The sequence below is a fragment of the Seriola aureovittata genome, chromosome 22, assembly GCF_021018895.1.
Source record: "Seriola aureovittata isolate HTS-2021-v1 ecotype China chromosome 22, ASM2101889v1, whole genome shotgun sequence".
Lineage (NCBI taxonomy): Eukaryota > Metazoa > Chordata > Actinopteri > Carangiformes > Carangidae > Seriola > Seriola aureovittata.
Genome location: NC_079385.1, coordinates 17,335,052 through 17,359,127, shown reverse-complemented (window position 1 = coordinate 17,359,127; position 24,076 = coordinate 17,335,052). Strand labels below are relative to the sequence as shown.

At 38.7% G+C, this 24,076-nt stretch overlaps 1 protein-coding gene across 2 annotated transcripts in view; it reads right to left on the bottom strand.

Annotated features, from left to right (window-relative positions):
- Positions 1–2,359: 2,359 nt before the first annotated feature.
- The window catches only part of plxnb2a.1 (plexin b2a, tandem duplicate 1), a 173,995-nt gene continuing 152,278 nt past the window's right edge, over positions 2,360–24,076 (bottom strand). For both annotated transcript variants that reach the window (XM_056368028.1, XM_056368029.1), the window contains 19 exons: positions 23,971–24,054; positions 22,661–22,756; positions 21,937–22,073; positions 21,656–21,756; positions 21,172–21,404; positions 20,839–21,020; positions 20,183–20,249; positions 19,311–19,457; positions 17,082–17,159; positions 16,889–16,967; positions 15,681–15,781; positions 13,998–14,079; positions 13,391–13,542; positions 12,483–12,643; positions 10,679–10,826; positions 9,837–9,901; positions 9,324–9,399; positions 8,635–8,709; positions 2,360–8,505 (listed from right to left, as the gene is read on the bottom strand). In XM_056368028.1, the coding sequence (XP_056224003.1) occupies positions 8,401–8,505; positions 8,635–8,709; positions 9,324–9,399; positions 9,837–9,901; positions 10,679–10,826; positions 12,483–12,643; positions 13,391–13,542; positions 13,998–14,079; positions 15,681–15,781; positions 16,889–16,967; positions 17,082–17,159; positions 19,311–19,457; positions 20,183–20,249; positions 20,839–21,020; positions 21,172–21,404; positions 21,656–21,756; positions 21,937–22,073; positions 22,661–22,756; positions 23,971–24,054 (2,169 nt within the window). In that variant the 3' untranslated portion in view covers positions 2,360–8,400. The remainder of the gene's footprint in view (positions 8,506–8,634; positions 8,710–9,323; positions 9,400–9,836; positions 9,902–10,678; positions 10,827–12,482; positions 12,644–13,390; positions 13,543–13,997; positions 14,080–15,680; positions 15,782–16,888; positions 16,968–17,081; positions 17,160–19,310; positions 19,458–20,182; positions 20,250–20,838; positions 21,021–21,171; positions 21,405–21,655; positions 21,757–21,936; positions 22,074–22,660; positions 22,757–23,970; positions 24,055–24,076) is intronic.

The following is a 24,076-nucleotide window of genomic DNA, read 5'->3' as shown; positions in this document are numbered from 1 at the left end:
AAGTGCCAAAAAATTTAATAATATAGTCAGGCAAAATAAAACGTGAAAAAACGTCATAGGCATAAAACGCCAAAAAACGACATCGTATAGTAAGGCATAAAACGTCATAGTATAATAAGCTATATAACGCCAAAAAGGGACATAAAATAGTAAGGTAAAAAAGTAAAGCAAAAAAAGTCAGAAAACATCATAGTATAGTAAGGCATAAAACACCAAAAAACGCATAGTATAGTCAGGCATAAAACATCATAGTATAATAAGCTATATAACGCCAAAAAGGGACATAAAATAGCAAGGCAAAAACTTTTTAAAAAAAGTTCATAGTATAGTAAGGCATAAAACGCCAAAAAACGATATAGTAAGGCATAAAACGACATAGAATAGTGAGGCAAAAATTTTTTAAAAAACATCATAGTATAGTAAGGCAAAAAAAAGTCAAAAAACATCATAGTATAGTAAGGCATAAAGCGTCAAAAAACTACATAATATAGTAAGGTATAAAAAATGGAAAAAATGTCACAGTATAGTAAAGCATAAAACGCCAAAAAATAACATAGTATAGTGAGGCAAAAAAAAAGTCATAGTATAGTAAAGCAAAAAAATGTCAAATAATGTCATAGTGTAATAAGGCATAAAAAGTCATAAATATGTCATAGCACAGTAAGGCAAAAAAAAAAGTCACAGTATAATAACGCAAAAAAAAGTAATAAAAACATCATAGTATAATAAGGCATAAAATGTCATAGTATAGTAAGGCACAAAAAAAACGACATAAAAATGTCATAGTATAATACGGCATAAAAACGTCATAGTATAGAAATGCAAAAATAAAGTCATAAAAATGTCATAGTAAAGTAATGAAAAAAAAAAAGTAATCAAAACGTCATAGGTTAGTAAGGCCTAAAAAGTAAAAAAGTAAAAACTTTATAATATAGTAAGGCAAAAAATGTCTTAAAAACGTCAGTATAGTCAGTCACTAAATGTGATAGTACAGCATGTCATAAAAATGTTAGTTTAGTAAGTCATAAAAAAAAAAATCGTAGTATGGTAAGTAATTAAAATGACGTATATCATGAAAATGTCATAGTGTGGTATACATAAGATTATATCAAAATCTAGTATATGTCTGGATCTACGGTCAAATCCTCATGTAACGACAAAATTTCCAAACATAAATGAAAAACTAAGACTGAGCTGTGATTTCAGGTGTACTACTTATAAACACTCAGAGAGAAAGTTAGAAGTGACACACTTACTTTCTTATAGTTAGTAATTTTTCAGGCCTTAATTACAGCCATAGTGAGAGAGAGACAGAGTAAGAGGATGATACGCAGCAAAAAGGCCACAGGACAGATCTATTCTCCAGAGAATAATAGGTTTCTATTAGAAACAGGTCTTCATGTCTTACACCCTCTGTTTGATACGTGGAGTATGAAGCCTCGTTACCGATGACTTCCTCTTTCTCCTTCCCTCTCTCCTGCTCTCTCTGCTCAGTGTTTTAAGTTTAGTTAAGTTTAGTTTGCCTCCTTTAGTAATAATGATACATGTAAAGAAAGTAGTTTATTTGCTGTAATGGAGGAGAGGAACAGTGTTTTTTTTTTTTTTTTTTTTTTTTTTTTTTTTTTTTTTTTTTTTAAAGTATATTTTTTTGGGCTTTTTATGCCTTTATTGGACAGGATAGTAGAGAGACAGGAAATGGGGAGGCAGAGAGGGGGAATGACATGCAGTAAAGGCCGTCCGATGCGGGACTCGAACCGGGGCCAGCTGCAGCGAGGACTGTAGCCTCTACACATGGAGCGCCTGCTTAGACCACTACGCCACACGACACCCCGGAACAGTGTTTTTGAAGTGCTCCACTCTGCTGACCAGAAGTATCATCACTCAGTCAGACAGTCAGCCAGCCAGCTGGTCAGTCAGGGACATTCGTAATTATAGGGCTGGCCCCACTGTTGTGGCCCAGCCAAAAATTACTTTAGAAGACGGGTTAGTGTTTGTTTTGTCTGTATCCATAAAACTTACAAAGTGGTGATTATGTAAGTTTTCATGAGAGTTGTAATTTTCAAAGTTAAAATCACAAAGGTTTAAATATCAAAAGGTAGTGAAGGTTCCAACATGGAAAGTATAACCAAGAACACACTTAATTTTTTCTTAAAGTTCAATTAAATAAATGCTGAATAAGAGATTGCCTTAGTTACAGAAGTTACAGAAGCTAGTGGGACAGAGGGTTACCCGGATCTATAATTATATAATGTCAGAAATGTCTTAATGGGCTTATTCAACACTGTGCTTTATGACTGCAAGACATTGTGACAGGAAAGGAAAAATGAAAGACCGCAAAACAATAGAAGAAGACTTTCCATTTGTATAAACATCTTTTATTGGATATTTGGACAACTTAGATCTGGATTTCTGCCCACTTCTCCACTTCCTCAGAAGAGTCACTGATTTGGGCTCTTGTCCAGTTCAGACAAGTTGGTTTCTGGTTACTGGTAGTGCTGTTTCTGTCCATTTCAAAAGTCTACACTTGGTCCAGTCCATCCAAACCATGTTTCCTACGATGACGTTACAAGAATAAACAATGAGAAAGTTGTATTTGATGTACAAACTGTTACAATGGTACAAACACATATGATGTTGGTATGGTAAAAACATCAGTGCCAATGGGCAATTTTCTGCGTAACATTCAAAACCTCTCAAAACTGTTGTTTACTTGTGCCTCATAAAACAATATTTTTTAAAATACGCTTAAGTTTTACATCATAAAAACACACATTGTCAGGTTAGCAGATGAATAAATCTACATACAGTGAAGGATCAGAACCTTGTGCTGATCCATCATCCAGTCATTACACATGAACATTTTCCTGTACCTCTGTGCCTTTGAAAACCTATCAATAAAAGATCATATATTTATTATATTTACTCAAATGTTTTGGGGTATGTGCATTAGTTAAAACAACACTTTTCACAGGTTCTTATGCGAAACAAATTTTTTCCACCATTTATGATTCACGATCAAGTATACTAGGACAATGGTTTGTAAGAATTACCTACAATGTTGATTAATTTTTCTGTGAAATTGTGATATTCCCCCAAAATCATGAGAACACGAGAGTTTTAAAAATGTTGTGACAAAGGGCAAAAGCATTAGTTTAATAAAAAAAAAAAAGAAATTAAAGTGCGAGTTAATCTGCGTGAAATAACAGAATGCATTGTAATATGAATTCCTGCAAAGCCATTTCTACAGAGCCAAAAAATATGCGATCTTGGCCAAAGTCCTGTCCCAGTCTTCTAAGTAGCCTCTGTTTACTAGCTTCTCCAATGGTTTTCTAAAAAAGGATTTCTTTCATCAGTTGTCTAAAAAAGAATATTTTCTATCCAAATAAATGGGTATCTACTATAGCGTAAGTGTGGGTAATAAGATTAAATTTGATGAAAGATTAAGCTAGCTTCCCATTTTTATGACTTGTGAGTGTTGACATCATTGCACAAGATGATCGCTGCTGTCTGTGTTCTTATTGGAGATTCCAGCTGTAATAAATAAAAAACACTAACAACACAAAATAGAAAGAAAGCTTCATTTCCTCAAAGAAATTTATACTACATAGCAAGCTAATTGTTTGCTATAAACTAATGGATTTTGAACAAAGTATTGACTGACTTAGCTAAGCAAAGCTAAGCTAAGCTAAACAAAATAAAACCCCTTTAGAATTTTTTCATGGTTGTAGTGTATAACTTTGGGCAAAGCCAAGCTTGCTGCTTCCCACTGCTTCAAGTGTTTATGCTAAGATAGGCTAACCACATTGGTATTGATATTCTCATTTAGACCTCAGCAGAAAATTTGATTTTAAATAAAGTATGTACGTTTTTGCTTTTTTTAAGCAGTTTTGAGCTCCAAGTTGGATTTGTCAGACCTTTCAGAAAAATGTGTTTTCTAACTTATATGTTGAGGTGAACTTGTACTGAACGCTAACAAGTAATTACTAGATGTTTCTTAAATTCAACAGGCACTAGAATGTTACTTCTGAGTATGAAGGTAGAGCATGGTAAGAAAATATGTTTTATAAACACATTTACGGTTTCCTGAAACACAGAAAAAGACCTTTATGATTAAAGTTACAGAAGCTAGCATGACAGAGGTTAGCTAGGCAAGCGGACCATGGACTGGGCTGCACCAGCTATTCATAAATCCATTACTAAATTTGAACAAGAAGTCCTCCCAAGTAACTACAAGCTAGTTTTAAACTAGTGATTTAATAAATTAGACTGCATCATTACAAATTAATGACATGAATGTCTTAGTACTGTACATACTTTAATGTGTAACAAGAACGCAGCACTGTCCACTGTAGAATTACAAGCTGGCATTACTTCCAAAAATGACAGTTTTAGAGACGTAGTAGTAGTAGTAGTAGAAGTATTTGTTTCAGAGCTAGTAGTATTCATAGCTTAGAACAAGCAAGAAATATCTGATTATGCTGACCTAATGGTTATTTGTTACTTGCATAACATTTTATAATTTCAGGTATGTTCAAAATCATGATTTGCATCGTTGTTGAACAGTTTTATCAGTTTGGCAAAATTTTGTGACGTGAAAGTCCTTATTAAACACTTTACATTAGAACAAGGCTAAGTTTTAACTTACCAGCAGCTGGTACAACTAGCTCCTGCCCTGTCTTCAGAAAACGCTGCACTTTACTTTTGTTAGCCATGCACATCTGATACTGATTTATTAAATGGTTTCTGAGAAGTTACAACATTAATCCCGTTTGTTTGGTTTTGAGAATTAGATTCCAGAACAACATGGTTGATCATAGTGATGGTGTAAATTTGTATTTGCACAAGCTTTAAAAACATTAGACACTACCAACTTTGCCATCTCTAAAATACTTACATACAGCTCCTGTTTTCCATTGTGGTCTTCCAGTTCATAACAAACAAGCAGTAAACTTCCTATGTGCGCTTCTAGACGTCTTTTTTGGCTTTTCCTTCCAGATCTACTTTCAGTTCTACTCTTTAAGGCACTCGCTGGTGGCAAAAAGAAGGCAGAAAGAAGCAAGTGTTGGGGGAGAATTAGAGATAGAGACGTTTTTAAGATATAAGCTGCGTAAAATATTGTTTTCAACATACATCTGATGTCTTATATTTTACATTTAATACACTATATTTGTAGAGTGAGTAGAGATTGCGCTTTCAGGTCAGCAACACAATGTGAAACATTTTTTTTTCAAAAGGATTTAAAGATCTAAACATTAAAACAAATGTGGCAGTTTGCTTTGAAAGCTGGTGAAACTTTGCGCAAGGTCTTCTGACATCTGAACATCTGAACCGACATTGAAAACAACCTCCAAAAAGTTTCACATTTCCACAGTTTTTATAAAAGTACCACCAGATTATTTAATACACAATTGTTTGTTCCCCTCATTTCTGGCTACACTCATCAAACACACAACTCACTTGACAGTCCAAGCTTTGGAAATTACACACACTACAACACACACAATAGTTACTTGAAGTTATTTGGCACGGAAGTGGCTTTCATAAGCAAATTTCTGAGAAAAAAATGCCCAGAAGAAAGTTTATGAGAAGTAAAAAAAGAAAACAGGCTAAGATGTGTTTATTTCAGTCTTTGTATCTGGAGGTCATGTGGTGCCAAATCTGGTCAAAAGCTTGCGGTGTATCCATCCACAGTTTAAGGAATTCGAGACATGAGTACAAAGATACAGCACCAGCCTTAAGGTCGTATTGCTTCAGAATTTAAACATGCAGTTTTTAAGATCTGAAAGCTCATAGGAATCAATAATACCAGCTTCCACTGAAAAACCCCAAAACAAAACACAAAGCACTTCTGCAGTGAGAGAAATCCTTCTTCCCCAAAAGACATTGGGTTTATCATTCAACTTACAAACTGCATATTTATTCTTTGATATTAACTCAAGCACTACATAAAGCACGTCGTCTGGGCTCAGAAGGCAAAGAATAATGCAGATAATGATTCTATGGTGACGATGACTAATATGTGGCTTCAGAGAAGATAAATGAGTTCATTTACACTTCAGCTGTGTAATGGTACTTAAACCCAAAGACTGTTGCAGATCTTCTAATAACTTGGTCCACAGTTCACTCATTTACAGAGTGGTTGATAATATACATGATCATATTGTTTATGTATTTAAAATTTAGTTTTTTCTCCCATATCTCTCTGTAACAGTTGACATTAACATATTTCATTCCCGAGAGCTAAAAACAAAACCAGCCTATTTCCGATTAAACAAACTTCATGAACATTAATGAAACATTTAATGGACAGAATAAGGAGAAGGCAATAATCAGGAGGCACATGCATATCCATGGAGTTGTTGCAGGTGATAGGAAACAATTATGTGCACACAGGCATTTTTGTACAATAATATGGAAGACTTAAAATACAAAAATAAAAACAAATAAACTAAAGAAATAAAGTGAAATACAATAAACATAATATTATGTATTTCCTTTTTATGTATATAATTACGGTCATAATTTTAAGAAATTGTTAAAAGAAAAATTATTTGTCTTAAATGGCTGAATGAATTGTTTTTCATTGCAACATGAATTTCTATGCCAAATTAAAATATTGTATTTTACTTTATTTTTTTATTTGATATGGTTTTACGCATTTTAAATCTTCCATGGATAAGGGCCATTCATTTTTTGGAGACATTCATATTTTTGGCTGTGTGTTTTAAATGTATTGTGCCTGCTTTACTCTGGTGAAATCAGTCTGTGTCTGGTAAAACTGATTGAATGCATATTTTTTTTGGCAATGCATGATGGAGGAATATGACCTACAGTATAATAACTGGATTGAATACATTTTAACACTTAACCACCTTAATTTCCGATAAATTTTAAGCATTTTTGAAGGATCCACGTATACCCTGTCTTCAGAAGACACTTAAGTAATTTCTTCTAATGTGTGCAAACAGAAAAAAAAAATGCAGCAATATCTATGAAGGGAGTATTACAAAAGAATTCAAATCATACATAGTATAAAAACAAAAACAAGTCTCACTTAAAGTGTTTGGCTGTTTAGACCACATGATTAGGCAGTCATGATTTTTCACAGAAAGTAAAAACAAGCTGGTCCTCACCACATACTTACGCACAGCATATGACATCGTGGACCACTCAGATTAACACTTAATGAAAGCAAGAACTAAGTGGAACTGTAACAGTCCGTTAAAAAGATAAATTTCATGTTGTATATGGAAATGCAAAGCCTCTGCTTAAAGCCTGCACACAAAGAATAATACTAGACAAACTAAACAACATGAAATTATTCAGCTGCGATTCGAATCAACAGCACAGTGTCATCAGCGTAGAAGCACATACTGCAGCTAATCTGATATGATTTGGCCATGATACAAGAAAAGCCTATGTGGTGGTTTGATTTTTGGGTTTAAATTAACTCATCGTACCCTGAATATACTCTCCTCAGTTGTGCCGTCAAGACCATTGATTGGCCAGTGGTATGTACCGTAGTGGGTTTTCATTGGTTGATTATTTTTACTTAAGCTCGCTTCCAGGTAAAAGTTCATCCAAGCATTTTCATGCTTTAGGATGAGAACTGTTCTCTGCTGCTGACAAGTGATCAGATTTCCTAGTTACCATTTAGAATGGAGACAAGACAAACTGACCTCAGATCAGCAGTAAGTAAGTAAGATGGGAAAAGTGGTCACAACGCCTCCAGTACTGTGCGCTTCCAATCCCAACTTCCAAAAAGGGTTAAGTGGCAAAAAGAAAATACTTGGTGATGTTTTTTTTTTTTTTACTCACTCACTCATATTCTTCAGTTATCCAAAAATCTTCAATCTTCATTCCTTGTGTGGCACTTTCTTTCTTTAGTCCCTATATGGTAAAATCAAAATTTGTGGTGTAGAGAAGCCAAACACGGAAACATCGTCCAGCTAGGTCCGAGGATTACACCAACCGAGCACCCCTAGCTACCATTATAAAAATAACCCTTTGATTTCACAGAGCTCCCATCTGCAGCCATATTACGGTTGCCATTTTGCATCCCTCCTTGGTGTTTGTTTTGGGATGCCAAGTGGAAGTCCGCCATACAACTGCAGCAGATAGCTCTTTACTTTCCACCACTCTGAGCACATTTTAACACTTCATTTGTCCAAAATCTCCAATCCTCTCCCCCCCTGGAGTCCCATACCTCCTCCCATTCAGTACTTATATGGTCAACAGCTTCCTGTGGCTCCACTAGCCCCTCCCACTTCAGTCCTTATATGGTCAAACATTCTGAAGAGTCCGCAAGCTCGTCCTCTTTTGAGTCCTTAAATGGAAAACAACATCCTGTGTTTTAGTAGCCGTTAGCTCCTCTCCCTGACCCCTCCATGAGGTCAGAGGTCAAAGGTCAGTGACCTTGTTCTCCAGGGCGGCAGCGATCTGTTGGAGGCGGAGGGTGAGCTGTTTATTCTGGGCTGCTGGATCCTCGTCCAGTGACTGGATGATCTGAAAAAGACGATAACGCAAACCTAAGTCATTCATATATTTCTCTCACAATAAAAACAGAAGAATTTAACTTCCGTAACAGAAATGTATCTGTGCACAATAAAGTTTTGAAAGTTGAACTTTTCTCACCACATCGTAGTACTTGCTGGCGTACTGGTACAGTTGATGTAAGGCCACCTGGGTGTTCAGCTTGTCTGTGTGTTGCTACAGAGCGAAAGCAAAGGTTCCATAATAAAACACTATGTTGCCATTTAAATGTCAAGTCAGTTACGTGTGTAATACGGATACGATACAAAAATACCCACAAGCTTCCTGATACATCTGTTACATATACATAGAGTATAGTATGTACATAAAGCTGTATCTGACAGTTCACTGGAGTCTAGTGTCCACAGTCATCTTCTCTAGTCTTTGGACTACATTCACCAGACAAGTTTTGCTGATTCCATAATTACATATTTTCATACAGTGCTTGACTGTGCACACACTCCAATATTAAAGTCATTTAAAGATAGAGTGGCTGATAAAATTGTTCTCTATATGAGTAGATTATTTAAACTCCCCAGCTCTCGGCTGCTGAGCAAAAAATGTAATTTTATACACTGCTGAGAACATTTCCTATTATATATTATTATTATTTTATTATTACATGACTAAGATCCATTTTGTTGTTGTAGCTGGTCAAGATGGAGCAGATTTTAATGGGATTTCATAACTATCTATCTATCTATCTATCTATCTATCTATCTCACACACATACACACACACACACACACACACACACACACACACAAACACACACAGGGAATGTGTCATACCCTGGACACCTCAGCGAGGTGTGTATTCATGTCCTGGTCACTGACTGGAACCATCTGTCTGATGCCCTTGTAGTAACTGGGAAAACACACAAACAGTCAAAACATCTGATCAGTCATTTACAGAATCTAATTACATCAAGTGATCAAAATTTTTTTTCAAAAACTTCATAACATGCTGCGATATGTTCTGTTTTTGTGGAAATCGTCAATTTGTGGTGAAAAATTATTTGAAAATTATTTATAAATCCTTTATTCATTTCATGTACAGAGACTTTACAGCAGCATCAAGTCACATCTGACAGTTTTAATAGATATCTAATGAATCTAAGACCAGTCACCAGTAAATTACACCTGGTCAGTGAGGCGTTCAATACCTTTAAGACCTTCCAGGACAAGCAGGAACACACTAGATATTATTGCACCGTCTTTTAATTTCGTTTCTTGTTCATCGCTCTACATTAATAACACACACACATCTATTCATTTCCTGTACATTTGGTGTAATAAACTCACTCATCCACCATCTTCTTGTATGTGGAAATCTCTTTTGCATAGAGCAGCTTGTTGCTGGGAGACTCCTGCAGTCATTGAGAGAGAGAGAGAGAGAGAGAGAGAGAGAGAGAGAGAGAGAGAGAAACACACAGATAAAAAGACCTTTGGTCATTTCTCAGAATCATTTTAATTTCCACAACTTTGTTCTGTGTGAAGTGAAGATGTTTTCCAGAGAAAATCCTCTCTCCGTTGCTCCTGTGCTGTTAATTATAATCAGTCTGTGATGTTCAAATGGTCCTTGGTTCATTTTGTGATTAAGTGTTGTAATTAACTCTTCTGCAGCCAGTTGTTGGAGCGGTGTGAGCCTAAATGCCACAATGGATTAGCAAGATAGTGACGAAAATTAAAAGATGTATCCGGAGCGCTGACCGGGAACCGCAACATCTCTAGTGAGCATCCAGGCATGAACCTTTGTTGCATGTCATTACCCATCTCTGCTTCCTGTCATTTCCTGTCTACGCTCCACGGTTGACTGTCAAATAAAGGCATAAAATACATCAAAAATACTTTTAAAAAATGAGTGAGATATGGAAATCCTGTTTATATCAAAGAATTAAAATATACATTAAAAAAAAGAAAAGTTAGTCGTGATGAACAAAATGCTCAACATTGTCTTTTTCTGTCAAATGTCTTATATCCATTGCAAATAAATGTATCAGAATCACAGTAAACCACTGATCGCTGAGTCCATCATACATCCATGGCTTCACCGCGAGGAGCTGCTAATAGCTAATACGGCTGATCCCATGTTACCCCACTTCTCCCAGTGTGAGTCAAAGACAATAAACTGTGTGTGAACTGACTCTGCTGAGCTTGTGCTCCGTCTTGGTGCAGGCGTCCATGAAGGTCTGAGAGATGACGTGCAGCGACGCGTCCACCACCTCCGTCACGTGGACGTCGAAGATGAAGTGGGGGTTCCTCAGGATGTTCACCCAGAACCGCAGAGGCAAGCTGAGGAAACAGGAAGACTCGGTAATTGGAAACGAAAAGTTGGCTAAGATTTGTCAAAGTTAATTTGGTTTATTGTCTTGCTCCACACCCACTGTGTAGTACTTCATCACCGTGTGGAAGCTGAAAGTTTTATTCCTAAAAGAAGTACAACACTCAGAACAGTGAAGTATTCTGGTCAGTTTCAGACTTTTTAAGGACCTGCTGACACGCTGTTTCCCTTCCCTCCTCCCTCCATCCTTTCATCTCTCCCTGCCATCTCTTCCTTCCCTCTACCTCCACAGACCGTAACCCTCGTCAATAATTCAGCACAGACGATGAATATTTCATTGTCCAACTTGTTTGCGTGCGAGTGTCTTCCTGATGACTGACAGGCCGAGCTCAAGGCCAGTTTGAAAGCAGAGACGTTAAAGAAAAAGCAATCTCTTTGTCTCTCTGCCTGTCTTCTCTTCTTCTTCTTCTCCTCGTCCGTCTCTGCCCTGTCATCATTTATCCATCCCGATAACAGCCTGCCAATTAAATCAGGCTTTCATGTGGTCGGCTGTCTGGTTTAGCAGAAACGAGGACATAATTACACTCTAGTTTAGTCGATGAGGTGTAACTCACACGCGCGCGCACACAGCTCGAGGAGCAGTGTAATTATTTCTCTTTGCAGGTCGTATCTCCTGCAGAGATTCAGAGAAGCTTTGAAGAGACGCTGGCAGACGTCGGATCAGTTAAAGAGTCACACATCAGCCGGTGGGAGGCGTTCACTGACAGTAGGATCCACGCGGCGCTGATTGAATGACGTCAAACAGAGTCTTAAGTCTCCCACTTACACCTGGTTCTTCACCTGGACTCTGATCACATGTTTCACTCGACTCTGTGTCTATATTCCAGTCTTCTCCGCATAAACGATATTATCTATGTTGTACAGCAAAAGTCATTTTTCAAGCAAAAATTCTGATTTATCACATGTGAGGATCTATTTTTTTATATCAATGAAAACTGAATCTTTTTTGCTTTGGGACAAAACAAATAATTGAGTAAAGAAATTTAAGTGTAAAAGGCAAATTTTTATATTTTCTGATGAAAACAGTGAAAAAATGTGGATAAAATGAAAAAACTAAACTGTAACTAATCATCGATCACAAACTAATAAATGATCAATAATTTGGACTCTCTGTTTAATATTTCTGCTGCAGTGGAGCTGATTTGTCTAAGAACATGGAAACTAACCCTCAGGAACAAACTTCATTTCTTCAGAGAGATCTGAAGAAAACTTTGGCTCTACGTATTTATGTTTTAATTTTTGCTTATATTTGTTTAGATCAGTGTGTTTGTTGAGCTGAATATCTGCACCTGCCTTAGTGGAGCTTCAGGAGCCATGATACAGATGTGCTCCTCAGCATTTAGACAGGAACAGATCCACAGATACTTATATTTATCCTCTAACACCAGCCTGACATCATCTCATGCTGCCTGTCTCCAGTAACTGTCAGAGCTGATGCAGTGAAGCGCTGAGCTGAACTGAAGCTGCTCGTTATTTCCTGCACACCAGCTGACAACTGGCCAGATGTTGTGAAAGGATAATTTTCACATCTGTACTGTAGATACTTCCTACTACAAACTGTGAGCTCTGACAGCAACATGAATGTGTGTGTGTGTGTGTTCTGTAACCTGTTGGTCTTCCAGATGTGCAGCGTCTCCTCTTCCACGTTGTCGTGCCTCAGCGCCTGCTCGTCCAGGAAGTCGAAGAAGTATTTGACGGCAGGAGGGACGACGGAGCTCGAGCACAACACACTGCGGAAGAAGTCGTCCACAAACTGCTGCAGGGTTCCCTGTAAGTTACATATACAATTATATAGTGATTAAAATGAAAGTTTTTCAAATTAAAACAACTGTCTATATATGATAAAAAAGACAACAACTACATCTGAATGCTGTATCCTGCGTTTATATATTCATATTAATCTAGCAGATAACACTTTATTGTGAAATTCGTTATCATGTTTTCCCAATTAAGTAGTCTTAGAAAAAAGAAAAAAAAAAAAGCATGTAAATTATGCCGTAATTATTCAAAACACCAGCACTGATTAAAAGATTTCAGTAACAGAGACCTGATACCTTATGACAGATAAATATCCAATAGCGTCTCTCTAGGAAAACACTGACTATAGATACTAACACATATTATATTATTTACCCAGAAAACGTGCAGACGAGTTTGCTGTGTTTTCACAACAGTAACTTGTCTTTAACAACTTTGCCGTATTGAGCATTTAACAGCAGAATATAAACATCTCATTAATGGTTTATAAGTATATAAGTGTTTATTAATGCTGCTCTGCTGTACCAACAGAAAATGAATGACAATATTAAAATAAAGCCGTAATTATATAAAATAAATCTTTATAGGAGACGAAATAATTGCTGACAAATGCTGCACATTAAGAAAAACCTCTGGAGAGTTGCGTTTGTTCTATCTTCTAATAACTGGGTCGTATGTACTGGAGTAAAAAGTGTAAATGTGAAACAGAATGAAATTGAAAACCTGTATAAAGGTGGTGGTTATGTTGGGTGGTTACCTTGACGGAGAGCAGCCTGGTCAGGTAGATCTCAGTGATGGCTTTGGTCATGGCCTTGTCCTTCATGCTGCCTCTCTTTGACTTCACCTCATCGATCTCATCCGCCGGTCGCACCAGGTGGAAGGTGTTGTCGTCCTCCAGCAGAGCGTTTTCTGTACACGATGGCAGAGACAGAACATGTAACACCGCCGGCTCCTTCGTTTATACCATACCCTGACCTTGACCTTTGACCCTTGACCACAAAAATCTAATCAGTTCATCCTTGAGTCCTAGTTTATTCACCTGTGGAAGATTTATTTGTCTATTTTCTTAATAAAACGTCTCAGTGTGAAGCAGAGAGTTGAATTCTCCCATCAGGTGAAAACATTTTCAATCACAGTTAAAACTTTTCAAATTAGACCAAAGATCAATTTTTTTCAAAGTTTTTCATCCGTCAAAAAACACAAATTTATTTTATTATAGTTTTTCTGAGAATTTGAAAATGTAATTTCAGAAGTAACAACAAACTACAGTCAAGTAAATATAAAAACCTCAGAGTTATTTTACACCTATGCCATGAAGTCTTCAGGGTGTGTGTGTGTGTGTGTGTGTGTGTGTGTGTTCGTACTCTCTTCTTGGCTGTCTTGGTGCTGGTGGAAGGACTGTGTGTGCAGAACTCTGGACAGAACCAACGTGGCGTTATCCCGAACCTGCAACACAACAACCCGGAGAAGAGAAGAAGAAGAAGAATGAACCTGATTCTCTGCGACTGAGCTCACTGTTATTAAAGCTGCGTCCGTCCGTCTCGCAGCAGCTTCCTCCATAAATGATTTTCTTTAAATGTCAGAGGGGAAGCTGTGGGAGTTTGTTTTAGCTCCTGTTGGTTTCCGCTCAACGTGAGGAGGAGTCTCGTGTGACTCGACATTTCTCTGCACTTCAGCTTCTGCTGGTTTCAAAAGTCTGAGCTCGACTCGCGGAAGCAAAGACGATTAAAAAACATCAGAGTGCAGCAGGAACCTGCGTCTCTCCTGACTCACTTCACCACAGATCAGACTGTGCCGCTGATCTGTCAATTGTTTTTGTCCTTAAAAATGTCCAAACATGTTCGGGTTAAAATCACATCTGACTAAGGAAAGCAGCGATTCCTCAAACTGGAACCAGATCAAGTTCTGATGAACTGATTATCAGTTAACTGACATACACATACATACAAATTGTATGTATTTATATACGTTTTTCTTATTAATTTCTCATTAAACATGTCACTGTTTATAATGTCAACATATATTGACAGGCTTTTTGATGGATATATATTCATGTAACAATATAATACACATTGACACATATGTCAATATATGGAACTGTTCTAATTTCTAATAGGTTTCATATATATTTTTTTACATTTATGTTTTTATTTTATATGAACATATATTTCATATATGGAAATTCAATATATGTGCATATATTACATTTGCCTATAGGAGAATAATTTGATAATTGATGAATGAACTTAACATTTCAGATCTACATGAAATACAGAAAATAATGTAACAGAGTCCTAATCACAGAATAATATTAATATTATTATTAATTTTGTGTGATTAACTTCAACGTGTATTTTTCTCAGCAGTTCACTTTCAAATTATTTCAATAAACCAATTTCATATTTAATCCCTGTGTTGGAAAAACAAGAACCTTTTCTTATAACACTTTTAAATTAAAGTGCTGAGGTACAACGGTTCAAATCTTCATATGAAGCTTCAGTAGAGGAACTTATTTTGTAAAATAAAATCAGATTTGACTGAAAACGTGGAGCTGGAATCTGTCTCATCGAGATTCCTCCCTGATCACAGCTGGTAAATATGTCTTCATTTCTGTTTTAATATTCAACATCTGGCCAGAGAAACCGCTCCACTGAGGTGAGGAGAGTTTCACTCAACAATTAGAGAGGAAATCTGAAAAAAAGAGAAGTTAATTAAGCCCCATTCAGACAGGATTAACGTTACAGAGAGAGAGAGAGAGGGTGTGTGTGTGTGTGTGTGTGTGAAACGTTCACTGTGCTCCTCTTAATTTAACTCATGGTTGCAGACGGCGTTTCACCCACTGGGAGATGAAGGGATCTTTGGACATTAAGCAGGACAAAGGCAGAGAGACACAAAAAGACAAAAGCCTCCCCAGAGGGAGGAGAGAGGGGGAGAGAGGGAGAGAGGGAGGCGGAGAGTTGAAGGGGAGGCAAAGAAGCTGCGTGAGGTGAATTTGAGTCAAAACATTTTCAAATCCCACAGACAAAAGTGCATGAGGCTGAACTCACGTTGTAATGAGCCAGAGTGTTGAGTCTCTTCCAGCGCCCCTCTTTCTGGGAGGTCAGGTCCAGGTCGGACAGGATCTGACCGGTGGAGCCAGGACGCCACTCTGAGGACGCACCAGGAAACAAACTTTAATGTGTGTGTGTGTGTGTTGTTTTTATAATACAAGAGGTCGACCATGAGAGAGAGAGAGAGAGAGAGAAAACATGCTCAACAAACACTTATAAAGTATTCAACAGACGCTGATCTGATTCTACAACAGGACAAATAACAGATTCAACTCATATCATTTTATTTGTGTTCTGATTCACCATTTATTTAAAAGATTGTATCCGTGGTAACCGTACTGATTAATAAAGGACGTGTGAAACAACTTCCATCATTTATCAGAAAATGTTTCTTTTCGTCGTCGCTCATTTTTTCATTTTAATCTGCATCATGAAAAATGTCACAGTCTGTCGTCTCGGCAGAAAACACATTTTCATCAAGTGTGAGATACATTTAGATAAATTCTTCTTTTATTTACATAAATTCTACTTTTCCTGAAAAAAGAAAAGACGAGGAGACGAGCTGAATCTCTGTTTTACACTTTCACAGTCTGTATCTGATCTTTGTGTTCAGTCCATAAATAAAACTGTAATGACTTGGGTTCAACTAAATAAACCTAAGCCACAGTGAGGGGCTGCTACCGGGATGCGTAGTTGACGCGTCGTCATGAGGTGGCTCCATATGATAAATCAAAACATCCGACTTGTGCTTCCGATTATGATGTATTTATTTACCGTGTAACAAAACAGCCTTTGGTCTTCACTCACATACGTTGTACCAATAACTTACATGAAAATAAACAAAAGGCTTAAACATTGGGCTCTGAACGGCGACGGTCAAAAACTGTGTGCTTCTCCCCGGTAAGCAACACACCTGAGGAGTAATTGCCTCCTCTTCTACTTATACATTTCATGTGTTGCCATTCAATACGCCACCTACTGTGGCAACCAGTGCATTACTCTAACACACACAAATACAAATGGCTCTAACAATAACTATAAACTTTCACTGTTTTAGTATTTTTATTGTTTTGCCTCCACGTCTCACTGTAACCCTGCAGTTCCCCCACAGACCTGCAGGGGGCGACACACTCTTGGTTTGTGACAGCAGTATAATTTATTGTAATAATAATAATTGTCAATGACAATATGTTTCGGTGTCTCACCCAGAGCGACACTCTCCACCTTCGGTCTCTGTGAGTACGGCAGATTCCTGTAGACCTGATCGATGATCTTCTCCTTCACCTGCAGAACAGGAAGTTCAGACTTTAAATGCTAACAAAAAAAACCTTGATGCTCCTGATGTCGAGGTGAAGTGAAGTGAAGAAACACGACCTGCGATGACATAAACAAACGCACCTGGGAGATGGTGTCACAGTTCAGCACCTTGACTGGAGTCACATCTGGTCCCTCCCCGTGCACCAACACCTGCAGGGTCTGACATCACAAACACCTCGTCAGCCAAACACTAACCCTGATCAGACAGATGTGAAGAGTGCAGCCTACAAACCGTGGAGTGAGAGCAGATTATAAACAGCTGAAAGAAAAGTCTGAGGTGACGTCTTCACGTCCTGTTGAGTCCGAAACACAAAGATTTTCAGTTTACAACCAGATAAAACAGAGAAAAGCTGCAAATCCTCACATTTGAGGAGCTGTAACCCCTCAAGCATCACAGTGGGAATTTTGCTTCTGAACTACTTTTGCCTTTTCCAACATCCACAGCAACAGTGAGTGTTGATCTAGTCCAGTTATGACACCGAGCCACTTTAGGGGGGGAAAGCTCTGCTGACACTGCAGGAGAGGAGAGATGATGTGACACTTCACATGATGCATTTTAATGCTCATTGCTCCCTCAGAAAGCCCGAACCCCCCCGACAGTACACACTGATCACAGCTGCCTCACTGTGGATGTGGATGCGGTTACCGCTCAGACTCCAGCTGTGGTTGCTGCGGATACGTCTACAGAAGCCGTGTGCGACGACTCTTTACTGCTCCTGTTGACATTAGTCTGGAAAGATCTCTGAGGATTTGAGTCGGCGCCGCTTCTATCGGATGTGACGGATGCGACTCCGACACACACCACTCAGCCCCTGTGTGTAGTTCAGTGTTGCATCCATTACGGTTTAATGTGTCACAGCTAAAGTCGTAATCAAGGCTGCACTCTGTCTCAGTTAGTGACACACATACGTTAACTAACTAGCACAGTTCACGCTGCGGTATCAACCAGCTGCAGTCTTCTACATAATAAGTAATACAGTGTCATAATACGGCTCAGCTTTTCTCCGTGGGAACGGCGTCTTCTTGCAGATCGCTTTAGTTTTAACTATGAGCAGCTGATTGGGGAAAACTGTTCACCTCAGCCTCCGATGATCCATTTACGCTTCATGTAGAATATTTTCAGCAGGTTTATCTTCCCATGAAAACGGCACTTTCTTTTTGGTACTTCATTTTATTTCAACCGCTTAACTACCGTATTCTTACGCACTGTATTACGCCGCTTTCTGATTCACCCAGCTGACCTGTGGCTGCGGCGTAATACTGTAGGCTCGTGCGTAGGATGAAAAATGTTGTACCAAAGGAAGGTGCTGTTTTTATTCTACATGAAGCGACAGTTAAATGTGTATTTGATTGTTTCAGTGGGTGTTGTTAAAAGTTGTTTCCGGCCGTCCCCGTGCACAGCAACACATCGCTCTGCTAGTCTGCTGGTGTTTCCTGTCGTCTCTCCTGACCGGCAGCGCGCTGATCTGAATCTACTCCAGGAAATACAACCGACTACTGCGTGACTACCTCACACAACCTCACGTCAAATAACCTGAACTATCCCTTTAATTCAGAGCGGGAAATATCAGGCATTTCTCTTGATGATTCTCTGAACGGCTGCAAATGCATCACATCTGACAGTTAAATCTAAATAAAATCCAATATTAAAACCAACACAACAGATTCAGCTCGTTATATAAGAGGTTGGTTTGTTTGTTTGTTGGTTTTCACACAACAAGCACTGAGCCGACATTTTGGCGCAGATCCGGATCATTTACTGTGAATTTTAAACTTTTTTTTCTATGAAGTCTGGTGTTCGCTGTTTGACGTCGGCTTTGCCGGAGGTCCACACTCTCCGACTGCACTTCCAGTTTGTATCTGGTTTCACTTGAACTGCTACAGATGTGACACAACAGAAGAAGCTCATCTAAGAGGTTTACCTGGTGGGACTGCAGGGTTAGCGTCGGGGGCCGAGCCAGCTGGGAATAATGTGTACACTCAGGAAAAAAAAAGTTTTTCCTGTTGTTCTCCAACACTGTGTGAACGCAGCATGAGCTGTTCTCTGGCCCAACATCTAAATTCTGATTTCAGAGGCTTTTCTGTTCTGACAACAATAAAGTCTGGAGGAAACTCTGAAAACTTACCAGTTTTTTTTTTTTATGCATAAAAAAGGGATTTAAAAACACAGAATAAATCCCAAAGGAGGAAATAAGAATTTTTGATCTAAAAAACACAGGCTCTGGGCTTCAAAGTCCAGACATGCTAAACTGAGGAACACTGTGTGTGTGTGTGTGTGTGTGTGTGTGTGTGTGTGTGGTGTGGACCAACCAGCACGGAGTACTCGACGTCGTCCCCCAGCAGTCCTGTATCGTTCAGGGTGTATTTGGCTTTCTTCATCTTGGCGTCCACCGGGCCCTTCTCCACCTGGTGCTTGAGGGCCTTGAACAGTTTGTATAGCGGCTCTCCAGCTGTGTCCTGATACCGAGATACAAACACACCACATGTTGCTTCGACAGGACCCGATATCAGCCTTTTATTTAACACCTGGTGACTGAGACGCAGGTTCACCCCGTCTGCAATTCCTCAAACATTATCATATATTGAGAGCGGTGCAACAAATCAAACGCTCCCGGCTCACGGGTTTCAAAATACTGTAACATTTTCTATAAAGCAGAACTGGATTTTTATTAATTATTTATTATTGTTAAATACAAAAAACAGAAGTTAGTGACAATTTCTGTCTATTTAAAGGATTGAAATGTAATAAATACAATAAAATAAGTGTAATGGTGACATGAAGTAAAAATATCTTCTGCATATCAATAACAAAATAAGTTTCAGTGTCCTGCAGTCTGAATGTTGCTTGGGTTGGGGGACTAGCATCAATCGACAATCACAGGAAGAAGAAGAAGACAGTGTTTGTTATGAGAAAGTTCAGGAACATCAGTTCAACACATCTACTGTCGTCGTCCGTATCAAAACGCCTGAAATCGACCCCGAAAAAACACAAAAGAAAAGAAGAGAAACGGCAGGTACAGTGAACAGGTTTCATTTTCTGAGTCAATTATAAGTGAAGGAGCAGGAAAAGAAGCGGAAAGGCAAGAAGAAGAAGAAAGACAGGTAAGAGAAACAGATTGAAGAGAAAAGGAAATCAAAAGAAAAGAGAAAACAACATGAAATAAGTGAGAAATCTGTGTTACCCTGAGGAACTGATAGAGACAGATGGACATCCAATTACAGAGCATCCTCTCCACCACCGTCTCTGACCTGCACACACACACACACACACACACACACACACACACACACACACACACACACACACACACACACACACACAGAAGAATATAGATAAAAACATTACGACCGTGCAGCAGCCACAAGAAGCCACTTTCCCATCATGGAAAAATTTCATTATAAATAAAAGCTAAATAAATATTTTCCAGACTTTTCTGGACTTAAAGGTTTGACTTATTCAGTTGAACTGACTTTATTGACATGAACATATTCAGACACAGTTCTGTGGAAAAGAACAAACATCACATTCACAACATCATCAAGAAAAAGAAAAAGATCAAATAAATAGAGCTTTCTGCATTTGAAAATTACTGTTAGTGATTTACATTTAACATCTTTGAAATGATCCAATCTGCAACTATTTTAATATTTTTATATATATATATATATATAGATAGAAAATATATTAGAAAGATATTTTCTTGCTCGAGCTCCAGCGTGAGGATTTTCTTTTCTTCTGATTCTGTAACTGCAAACTCAATATTTTTGATTGTCGATTACACTAATTCTTTATTTTAGATATGTAGTAATAAAAAAAAATAAAAATAGGTCGAGTCACCTCCTCAGCATGAGCTTGGGGTTCTTGCTCTGCACGTGTTCGTCCATCAGCTCCAGCAGCAGCGTCCTCATGATGTCCGTGTAATACTCCAGCTTGCCGTGCAGCGCCACCGTCAGCAGCGACGCAAAGTAACCACGAGCGCGGGCGTTGAAGTCCGGACGACTCTCCAACGTGTGGATGAACTACGGGCCGAGAGGAGAGGGGGGTGGGTTTCAACATTTACAGATCGATACAGAACCGATTAGTAATGGTATTAATTAGGTCATGTGACCTGAGAAGAGAGGAAAAAGAAGAAAGAAAGAAAGAAAGAAAGAGTGACAGCTTCAGACTCACGTTGATGAGAAAGGTTTTACTGTTCAGCAGGTTGGAGAACTGGTTGAGCGCCTGAGCCACGATGGCCCTGCGGGCTTCTGGGATTTGTATTTTTTGTGTGATCATGGTGTCGTTGGCGCCTCCCTCCTTGGAGGGCAGGAAGAAGTTTCGGTCCGTGTAGGTTTTGTAGTCGAGGAAAGGGATCCGGGCCTCGCTCAGGTCGCTGGTGTGGTCCTCCATCTCAATCATCAGATCTGACGGACACAGAACAACCACATGGATTATTGATTATGGATTATTGATTATGGATCAGGACTGAATCAGCTGCCTGTTCACTCTCAGCCTGATTCTCTGTTCAATATCTAAACATGAAAATACATTTTACTATATATATGAATAGAAAATAATTAAGCTTTATTGGAATTGGATTTTATTGGATTTAAATTGGAGGCATCCTTTAATATCCCTTCAGTCATGTGACCTCACAGCTGTCAGGTGGCCGTACCTGTGAACTCTTTCTTGCAGCGATCTCGGACGCTTTCCTCCAGGTTCTCCAGTTGGTGTTTGACCTTCTCGTATTCTCGTTCTGCCTGTTGACTCTTCCTCCTGTTACAACACGCGCACACACACACACACACACACACACACACACACACACACACACACACACACACACACACACACACACACACACACACACACACACACACAGAGGGAGATATTTCAACACACAGAAAAACAAAGACGTCTCTGTGTGTCCACATGTTGGTGATAGTCTAGTCGAACCTGTAGCAGTAGACGGACACGGCGATGAAGAGCAGCATCGGTACGATAACGGCAGGGATGATTATGGCCAGAGGAATGTCGTCTTTTCTGGCGTAGTAGACTGAACCCACGATCCACTCGCCGTGACCGAACTTCACCTGCACAGAGACACACGTCAGACTGTTACCTCCTCTTCAGGGTGGTCGAAACAAATACATCTGAAAACCTGTGAAATGGAAAACCCGGGCGTGTGGCCGGAGCCTGTACGTGGATAACTTTTTACAGGCAGAGCGACGTGTTCTTGTGTTTTTTGAAGAGCAGCTCTGAGTTTCTACTTTTACAGCTCAGTGTGAAATTAGACTTTAACATGCTGACACAAAGATAAAGGCCAACAACGGGAGAACATGGACGCCATCAGCAGAGGAAGACCCCGGTGAAAGCTCATCAAATGGGCTGTTGTAATGTCAGCTACAGGAAGTGGGAAGTGTAAGTCACACTGAATGACACCAGCGTGTTTCATGTCTTCAGCCCCCCCCCCCCCCGGAAGCCGCTTGTCTCTCTCTTTTGTCTTTTTCCTGCTGAACGTCCGTGTCTGTTACAGTCTCATATCCTGTCATGTCTCGACGGTTAAAGCGATGTCTGCCGTCGTCACGGCGAATCCTCGTTCCCTCATCTCGCTCTGTGATGTTAATCCCGTCCGAATGGGGGCTGAGAAAATTGAAATTTTTTGGTTGTGTGTTTTTACCACTAGATCCAGCAGGTCGTTGGCTGTGTCTCTGCGCTGGCGTTTGGACCTGGCTCTGGGCTGCGACGAAGGAGCCTCCAGGATCAGCTTATCGTCCTGCACAGAGTCGACGGGAAGAGGGAATGAAAACATGAATCAAACACATGTTGTTGGTATGAAAAGAAAAGAGATCATATCACCTCATATTTATATATTACATCATATTATTATTATCATCATATTACCTCCCTCTTCAGGTCTTTACACTGGACAGGAAGTTGTTGGTGGTAAAGATGCGAGACTAAAAGGGGCGGAGCTTTTGTGCTCAACCTGCCCGAGGAACTTTGAAAAACTTTTAAATATTTCACATATTTTTACGTTTCTTACTTGTATTTCTATTTTTATTGTTTTATTCCATGTGTTTGTTGTTTGTTTTGTCATTTTATCCCGCTGAAGCTCTTTGTAAACTCTAAGTGCTTCAATAACCTTTATTATTATTATTATTATTATTAATTGACCATCCACCAACTGTGATATAAAACAGTGTTTCCCAACATTAATTAAATCAGGTTAGAAAACTCAGTGTTATGTTTTTCATCCTCGCTCCTGCTTTGATAATAATACGCTTCATCACCTTCCCTGATGCACTGACTTGAGTTTTTATTTGAATAGCATGTGGTGCTGCATCACTTTCATCTCTTCAGTCGAAGTATTAATCATCATCATTGAATTTCTCACCTAAAAATAAACTACAGAGAAACGGCAGTCTCATGTGTTTTTACACTTAGAACAAAAGGGTCGTCAGGTTTTATTTTTCCTGTCAGAAAGACGGATGTTTTACTGCTCAATAACTTATAAAAACGAATAAAATGAAATAACTAATACGAGTTATTATAGCACCACTTTAGAATAAGACTTCCCTTATAAAGGATGTTTATTATTAGGTTATCAATTCAGTTGTTAACACTTTTATTAAATCATAAATAAACAATTATGAACAAGTTATAACACAATTTTTATACATTGATGCCGGCTCACTATTTGGCAAGATCAAGATAATGCTTACTGCTCATTAATCTGACTAATGAGTTACTCTTATTGTAAAGTGTATAACGCATCATCATTATATTATAAATGGTAGTAACTCATTAATTAATTAGTAAGATCTTCTTGCCAAATAGTGAGCCAACATCAATGTATGAAAACTATGTTACAACTAGTTTATAATTGTTTAACCGAATTAAAAACTTAATTTTAAACCATTTTTAAATCCTTTATAAAGGGTGGTTTTATTGTTAAGTGGTACTTTTAATAAAGGTACGTGTGTTCACCTGCAGGATGTTAACGTGACAGGAGGCGTCGCCAACGAACGCCTGAGCCTCTTTGGCCGTCATCGCCTTGGAGAAACCTCGACCCTGAGGAGAACAACGGAAAAAG